At 47.8% G+C, this 8,395-nt stretch overlaps 2 protein-coding genes across 3 annotated transcripts; one reads left to right on the top strand and one right to left on the bottom strand.

Moving 5' to 3' along the window:
• The first annotated feature begins 393 nt into the window (after positions 1-393).
• On the top strand, positions 394-3,103 carry LOC130211028 (uncharacterized). 2 transcript variants are annotated; one of them, XM_056441611.1, is made up of 3 exons: positions 415-1,293; positions 1,368-1,412; positions 1,634-3,103. In XM_056441611.1, the coding sequence occupies exons 1-3, from the start codon at positions 678-680 to the stop codon at positions 3,046-3,048; spliced, it is 2,076 nt and encodes a 691-aa protein (XP_056297586.1). In that variant the 5' UTR covers positions 415-677; the 3' UTR covers positions 3,049-3,103. The 2 variants fall into 2 exon arrangements, with proteins under 2 accessions (XP_056297587.1, XP_056297586.1); XM_056441612.1 differs by having other exon boundaries at positions 394-1,293; positions 1,368-1,718.
• Positions 3,104-3,951: 848 nt separating this feature from the next.
• Positions 3,952-7,973, bottom strand: LOC130211030 (acetylcholinesterase-like). The gene is made up of 10 exons (XM_056441613.1): positions 7,902-7,973; positions 7,423-7,726; positions 6,727-6,949; positions 6,469-6,601; positions 6,225-6,376; positions 5,786-5,972; positions 5,306-5,616; positions 4,912-5,121; positions 4,665-4,819; positions 3,952-4,236 (listed from the first exon to the last, which is right to left on the bottom strand). The coding sequence occupies exons 1-10, from the start codon at positions 7,956-7,958 to the stop codon at positions 4,205-4,207; spliced, it is 1,764 nt and encodes a 587-aa protein (XP_056297588.1). The 5' UTR covers positions 7,959-7,973; the 3' UTR covers positions 3,952-4,204.
• Positions 7,974-8,395: the final 422 nt, after the last annotated feature.

Below are 8,395 nucleotides of genomic sequence, written 5' to 3'. Positions count from 1 at the left end.
TGAAAAAATGTCCAATGAATCAAATATACTCCATCCTTTTGTTAACGTTTTAAACTTCAAATCATTTCTCTACTTTTAGTCTACTAGTGACTATTTTTTTGCTCCGTCCCGATGCGCGCAGACCGGCGTCGGAGCTCTGCAGCGACCGCGATCGACCTATCGATCGGCGTATTGAGCACCCCTGCATTCAAGCATTAAGTAGCCAAGAGTTTTTTTCAGCGTGAGAAATACGATGTGTGGCGGGAGTGCGTGAGTTAAGACCGAAATGCGTGAGTCTCACGCTCAATGCGTGAGACTTGAGAGCCCTGCATAAACTGTACACATACACATGTTACAGACCATAAAGCAGGGCATGTGTATGCGTGTTCAAACTGACGACACCGCCACCTCTTATTTACAGTCTGTGGTAGAGATTGATCTAAATCTCTGTCTCCTTTTTCAGATTTGTTTATTGGTTAAATGAGATTTGAATGTGTACATAAGTGGGCTGGCTAAGCTACGCTAAGCTAAGCTAACTCGGCTGGCAGTGTAGCTTCATAGTTACAGTCCAGACATGAGAGCGGTATTCTCATCCAACTCATCAGGCAAGATGGCAAATGTGATTTCCCAAATATCCGACTCTTCTTTCCTCTTCCACGTGTCCAGACGTCGGGTGAAGGAGTCCTGATCTGCGGCTGATGAAGATCGCTTCACGTCTCAAAACCCTCGACGTGAACATGGAGCGATGGCCCATCGCTCCGGACGGCTACATCCCCAACTCTGTGATCCGCGGCTGGGGAAAGAAGAGGAAGCGCCTTCCCCAGACGGACGAATCGGACAACCTCTTTTCCGGCGGTCATCGTGAGCAGGCGAGGAAGAAAGAAAGTGAATGCGAGGAGGAGGATGAGGATGAGGAGGAGGAGGAGGAGGAGGAGGAGGAGAAAGCGAAGGTGGGGATGAGCGAGAGAAGTGTCCTCCTGAAGGAGTCCTACATCGTCCGGACGAAGATCCGCCAGCAGAAGACATCTGACGGCGGACGGATGGAGGCGGAGCCTCGGAGGCAAACGCTCGGCGACGGTTCAACAAAGGCCGAGCGCCGTGTGAGTGATACGTCTCCGATGGTCTGCAGTCGTTCAGAAGCTTCTCACATTCTGCAAATCCGTACAAAAACTGAATCTGTATACTCTTTCAATTCATTAATTTCTAGCCCGATCTTAAGTCATTCAAAAGAAAGTAAACAACAGGGAGAGCAGAGAGAAGAACCTCCACTCCAACGTCTCAATGACCAGAGAAGGAACACCTTCATAACCAACGGTACGAGCAAAGGAGACGCCCACATTAGAGAGATACCTTTATTTATTCATTCATTTTGGATCCTTTTCTTTTAGTGGAAACTCCTGTGGTGTCTGCAGATGACGTCCTCTCAAAGCAAGGTGACCAAGACCTCATAGCTCACTCTCTATATTCACTGAATGAAGACATTGGGCCTCAGACTGTCAGACCCCTGCAGTACATTTAAGTTTTCTAAAAGGGGCTAAAAGGTGATGGGATGTCTGGGAAGAAAGTGATCCAAAATGTCCTTGCCTGAGTTCCCATTGGTCCTTATCGTATTGAAATCGTTGTTTATCTTACATGTACCGTTCCTTACTCTCAGAACCCAGGATCACCTCAAACACACCACCAAGAGAGACCCAACACTTGACTCTTCAGTCCCTGAAGCCTCCATTTCCAACCCCAGTAAATCCTCAACCCCAACCAGACCATAGATCTCATCCCCTGAAGCCTCCTCCTGCAACCCCAGTTCATCCTCAACCCCAACCAGACCATAGATCTCGTCCCCTGAAGCCTCCCTCTGTAACCCCAGTTCATCCTCAACCCCAACCAGACCATAGATCTCGTCCCCTGAAGCCTCCCTCTGTTACCCCAGTTCATCCTCAACCCCAACCAGACCTTGGATCTCATCCCCTGAAGCCTCCTCCTGCAACCCCAGTTCATCCTCAACCCCAACCAGACCATAGATCTCATCCCCTGAAGCCTCCCTCTGTAACCCCAGTTCATCCTCAACCCCAACCAGACCTTGGATCTCATCCCCTGAAGCCTCCTCCTGCAACCCCAGTTCATCCTCAACCCCAACCAGACCATAGATCTCGTCCCCTGAAGCCTCCCTCTGTAACCCCAGTTCATCCTCAACCCCAACCAGACCATAGATCTCATCCCCTGAAGCCTCCCTCTGTAACCCCAGTTCATCCTCAACCCCAACCAGACCATAGATCTCATCACCTGAAGCCTCCCTCTGTTACCCCAGTTCATCCTCAACCCCAACCAGACCATAGATCTCATCCCCTGAAGCCTCCCTCTGTAACCCCAGTTCATCCTCAACCCCAACCAGACCTTGGATCTCATCCCCTGAAGCCTCCTCCTGCAACCCCAGTTCATCCTCAACCCCAACCAGATCTTGGACCTCCTGAGATCTCGCCAATAAGATGCAATAGGTTCCTCCTCTGTTCCACCAAATATAACAACATCGGAAACCAAACACAGGTACCCCTCGATCGAAGAGTCTTGGAGCTCCACAAGAAGTTCAAAGTTCACAACAACAACTCGCCTGGCCTTGGAAAAACCTCCATCATCACCGAGCCTCCTCTTGCTTCCCCGCACTCCACCGTTCAGTCTAATTCTGCTGGGCTGAAGTCCGAGTGGAGGAAGAACCTACACAATCCTCTCCAGGGGTTCAGTTCTCCGCCGCCCACTAGAGCGCTTCCTGTTGAGTCTTCCAACGCCGGAGAGTTTTCGCCGATCAATCCTTCACTGTGCCCCGGCGTGGGGGCAGTACACCAGAGGGTGGTGCAGAGGATTCTGATGAAAGACTCTCTGGACCCCCCATCCTTCCACTTCCACCACGTGATCCCATTGAACGCCCAACAGACCTTCTTCCCTTTGAATCCCAGTGGGAAGACTCGGTATGGCAGGCTGCAGTTCGACTGGATGAGGGGGCGTGACGAGGGCCAGCTGTGGTTAGAACCATCGAGACAGAGGTCAGCTTTGTACGATCTCTCTAGATCTACCTAGCAACAGGCGAGCACTGAGGTTGTTTGGTCGAACAATAAAACAATCTGCTGCAATTTATTTGGCCATCATTCTGGTTCATTGTCGGTCGGTTGCTCCGCTACTTCGGTTCAGACCCGGTATCTCTCAACATATTGGGCCTTGGTTTGCATTTTGTATGGACATTCATGGTCCCAAGAGGATCCATCTTACTAACTTTGGAGACACCTTGTATTCTATTTTATTTTAATGCCAACTGCGGGTCGCAGCCGTCCATTCACCTTCAGGTTTAGTTTAGTTGCACAAGTTAAAAAAGCCCAAACTTAAAGAAGACATCAAATCAAAGTGCAAGAAAGGGCCAAAAACCCACTGGGTATATGAAGCATTTGAGAGAACATTAGCGCTGCTCGGTGACACTGTTCATTCTCACATTACTGTCTTCCATGACAGGAGAGGCCACACTGATCCATATTATTCTCACTAACACTCGTATTGTATCGGGGCTGCTGCCTCTTGGCCAGGTCTTCCTTGTAAAGGAGAATTGGTTCTCAAATGATTTTAACTGGTTAAATAAAGGTCATGTGGAGGAACAATAACACAGTCTGCTAAACTGAGAAACACTTTAGATGACGAGAATAGATATTATTTAGTGAGTAGTAATCACAGCTATGATATTGTTTTGCATTGACACCACAAACAACTTGAGGTTTACATCATGATATCTGTTGCTTGATATTATTTGTGAATGAAATGACTGACAATAGAACACATTTCCACCCCAAATAACTGCCAGTGGAGACACCAGAATGTATGAACGTTTGCATTCAAATATGTTGACTTCTGATGGATAAACTGCTGACCCCTGCACATCCCAGAACACATATCTGATAATAGAAAGTGACGTAAAAAATTGCAAAAAGCAGCAAATGATGCATATTGAGTTTATTGAAAGTGTCGCTGTGAATGCTGGTTATTGAAAGAACAGTTACACCCAACAGGAGCATTTGAACTAAAGCACCGTAAACAGTACGTTTCATACAGACATTCTGGAATCACAACAGTAAAGACATAAACAACGATGTAGCTGTTGGATATGTGTAGAACGCAGGTCTCGTCTCCATATCAAGAGGTCAAAGTTATGACCGATACGAGGAGGAAGGTGTAGTTACAGTCCACTTTATTATTTTGCTGCAACACAAGTCTCGAGAGCATCTGTGGAAGAAGAGGTAGAGAGAAAAATGTATTACATTGTAATTTAAATATACGATGTGTGTACGGATATGCACACGTATCTGTTTGGTCGCATATATTTACATGATATGTTTCTGTCACTTTCAATGAAATGGATCTAAAAAGAAAAACGCTACTATTTTTCACGATGGACTAAAAGTGAATTGTGGATGAAGGCGGTGCAGGGTGTACCACCAGAGAGAGGTATATGAGTCTTATTCACAGTCTTATTATACCCAGCCGGGGTATAAATCTGGTCCAATGACTTGAACAAGGCCAAAGGCTTTCCTGGCAGAGTGACGCCTCTGACTACAGATAACTGTGGAGTTGTGTGTTGGTTGTCGTGTGGAGTGTTTGGGAGGGATGGATAAGATAGGGAAGTTAGATAGATGATAGATCGGTGTTCTAACCTGTGGCTTTTTGTATTTTTGGAAGGAAATTGTTCCAGAGCTGACACACTTTAGCTTTCAACCTCATCTTTCCCTCTGGAGCGTTGGTGTTCAGGGTGACATACTCCTGCTTCTCATCTGTGAACGTGGGCCAGTCTCCATCAATGCCGGGATTCCTGTCAAAAAACATCCAATCAGTACAAGTCCCCATTGCCCCGAGGGCCCACCAACAGCTTGAGGTACTGGTCGTCTCTCTGAGTATGCATACCCCGACCGGGCAAAGTTGGCCCAGTGTTTCATGAACCTCTTGCTCATGTCCACTTCCTTCTCCGTGTATCCCAGTGATGCATTCAGGGGCATTCCGAAGACAAACTCTATCTCATAGCCGTGCATGACGCCCATCCATTCTGGCCAAACATTGATGGTTGACCGGTGGTCGAAGTAATAGACAAAAGTCTTCCCACCATGGAGAGAGTACCTGGTGACAAATAAATGAACAAACATTGAACTCTTTTGGCACTGCATTAGGTCTGGTTAATCAGAGGGAATAAAACCTCTGGCACAACGACAAGAAATGAGGATTGATGGTCTGTAAAAACTTTTGAGACGAGGCCTGCATGAAGAAACGCCTTGCTCAAGGACACTTGGACACGGCTCTTTACCTCCGAGCGAACTCCAGCGCAGGACAAGCGATCATCTGGTCTCCAACCATCGCCCCCAGCGCGTCACGGTTCTTCAGACCGTTATTCTCATCCGTCCAATCGGTGTATTGGAACGTGGCCATTTCCCTCACGACATCACTTGAATAGGACATTGTAATCGGCACTCCGCTCAGGAACTCATCTCTGGTGATGATGCTGTCGCCGATGTTGGTGAACCCAGCAATGGTATAAACCAGGAAGTAGGTCCCTTCGTTCTGGTTGATGCCAAACAGCACATCTTTCTTTGGGAGCTTACCGGCACTAATCAATGCCTGCCGAGAACAACACAAAGGCGCTTGAAGGTTGTTTTTCCTACTTTCTGTCAGGAAATACTCCAATAATTACCCATTGAGCTGAGTTTAGATGTTTAGCTGATATCAGGATACAGTTGCTTAGGACAACGTGTGTTAGGTGAGCACACACACACACACACACACGTACCTCGACTGTATCTGGCAGGAAGTGTCCATCGACGTAAGGGGCAAAGGGAATGGGGACGATCTCAGGCACTGAGAGGGTGTTGTACTCGTTATCTAGGAGGTCCTGAGGATCAGCCTGCTGCAGACACACTTTCATGTCGGCTGCAGAAGACGGGGGACAACCCAGCAGCTCGGCCAGCTTCGTAGACCTGCATGTGGACGGAGAGAGGGAGCGAGGCAATCGGTGACGGAGGGAATGAGGAGGAGACGTTTTGAGAAAGAGAACCAATGTTGGGAGAGTCTTTGACCCTTTGTGGACGCCATGCTTGTGATGGAACAAAGACAGTGAACCCGTCATGGCTGTGAACGCATCCTATTCCTTTGATTGTCTTCATGTCAGTGTTCTCTTGTTCCTGCTTCTAACCACTGAGACAGAACACATCTGAAGGAGGAGCCCCTACCTGCGCCAGGTGTCCTCCTGGCTGAGCACGGCCCAGGGTGCACTAGGAACGCCACTTTGCATCACAGCCCTGGTAAAGAAGCTCTGGCTCCCTGGAGAGATGAGTTGGAAGCCCACGGATGCTGAGCCAGCGCTCTCTCCAAACAGAGTCACCTGGACACACGAGCCAACGGCTGCTATGGTTGTGTGTTCAAACGTAGAAACAAGTCTTATTCTCTGATTGTTGGAGGACATTCTCTCCTTACCTTTGTAGGATCCCCTCCAAAAGCAGCGATGTTGTTGGCAACCCACTGGAGGGCCAAGCGCTGGTCCATCAGGCCTGCGTTGCCCGGGAGGCCCTCATCGGCAGGAGTGGTCAGGAACCCAAAAACTCCGACTCTAACACACGAGAAGGAGGACATGTGTGTTGACAGCAGTCACCTGAAGGGGAATCCACCTGCAGTGATCTTGTTGGGTCCACAGCCCATCGATAAGACTCAAGAGAAGTTGACTTGAGTTCTTACCTGTAGTTCATTGAGACGATGATAACATTTTCAGTTTGACTCAAGAAGCGGCCATCATACAGGGGCAGAGAGGCTGTTCCTGAGGTGAAGGCGCCTCCATAGACCCAGACGAGGACATGAGCCAACGGGGCATCCGTCTCGAAACGTGGAGCCCAGACGTTGAGGTGCAGACAGTCTTCACTCAGAGGAGTGTTGGGTTTCCACATCTCTGAACCAAAGAAGCCTTTCAAAGAAAGAGGCGATCTTCATCAGTGTCACTGGGCTGATTGGGACTGTAGGCTCGCCATCAAACAGTTGAGATCCACTGCTCTGGTCCTTTGACATTCATATTTTGATAACAGGGCATTTACAAATAAATTGGGGGCACTTTTTGAAACTTGTAAAATAACATTTAACCTTTAAAAATATAAAATATACTTATTTAGACTGACAGTATGAGAGCAATGGCAATAATGAGACTATCAGGCAGTAGTCTACAGATCCAAAGTGTTGTTATAAAACAGAAATCAGACAATCATATTCAATTCTATTCTTTACATGATACGCTCATTGTTTGCCCCTCCAGTGATATCACGGGCAACATTAGATTTCTTCGGGGCAGTTTTGCCCTCGTGTGTTTCTGACACTGATGTGTACTCACAACACAATAAACTACACATGTCGGCCTTGTGCCCATCCGTGTAAACATGGACCGACCTGGAAAGGCATCGTCCGGAATCTGGTGGCAGGAATCTGAGTATTTGGTGGCGTCCCACACTCCTTCCCAACTCTCTGCTGGCAGTGGAGGGTTGAATCTCAGCTCCCCCACAGGCGGTTTCCCATAAGGAATTCCCAGAAAAGCTCTAATATTATCACCCAGCGAAGGAATTAACTTCCCTTGAACTGTCCCCCCCTCGGTGTCAATGACGAGGTCATCTGCTGATGCGGTCAGGAATTGAGGGCACAGAAGAAGAAGAAGGGCGAAGCCACGACAGGGAGAGAAGGTCGCCATTGTGAAATCCTGGGGAGAGAAAAGACCACACACACTTTATCGTTAATGAATATTGATCCCAAAGTATTAGATTGAAGAACAACGGGGCTGGAAGAGAGACGTGGACGAGGCTCTCCGGGTCGGACTCAAACACGGCCTGATGGTGAATGGACCAGGACCAGTTGATAGAAGAGTGAAGACTCACCTTGTCAGCCTGGAGGGAACGAGGAACCCGTAATGATGGACCGAGAAGCTTCTTCATATATATATATGTGCAGGGAGGCGTGGACACGGAGCCTCTCCAGGCTGCTGCCACGTGAGCCACATGACAACTGATCCTCCGACACTACAGTGATAATATTAGCAACGACAATGATGATAAAGACATAGAAACAAATATACTAAAGTGACATGAAGTGATGGTACTTTTAATTGTAATAACATGAAGTGTGTCTTCTGGCCGTCACTGTCTTCATATATTCAACACTCATTGTAATCACCAGAGACAGGTCCTGTGTGTCCAACCACAGATGTCTGTCCGGGACCATCCTACAGGTACGCACCAGTAAAACACGGACACACAATAGTTTTTATATGACTTTAAAATATATTAAAACACACACCTGATGGCTGAAGAACCAATTCAATACTTTGAGAAGAGGAACCAGCTCATAGATGTCAACCAGTGACATTGATCAT

The sequence above is a fragment of the Pseudoliparis swirei genome, chromosome 20, assembly GCF_029220125.1.
Source record: "Pseudoliparis swirei isolate HS2019 ecotype Mariana Trench chromosome 20, NWPU_hadal_v1, whole genome shotgun sequence".
Taxonomy (NCBI): domain Eukaryota; kingdom Metazoa; phylum Chordata; class Actinopteri; order Perciformes; family Liparidae; genus Pseudoliparis; species Pseudoliparis swirei.
Note: the sequence above shows the minus strand (reverse complement) of the source record. Positions and strands in the feature narration are given on the sequence as shown.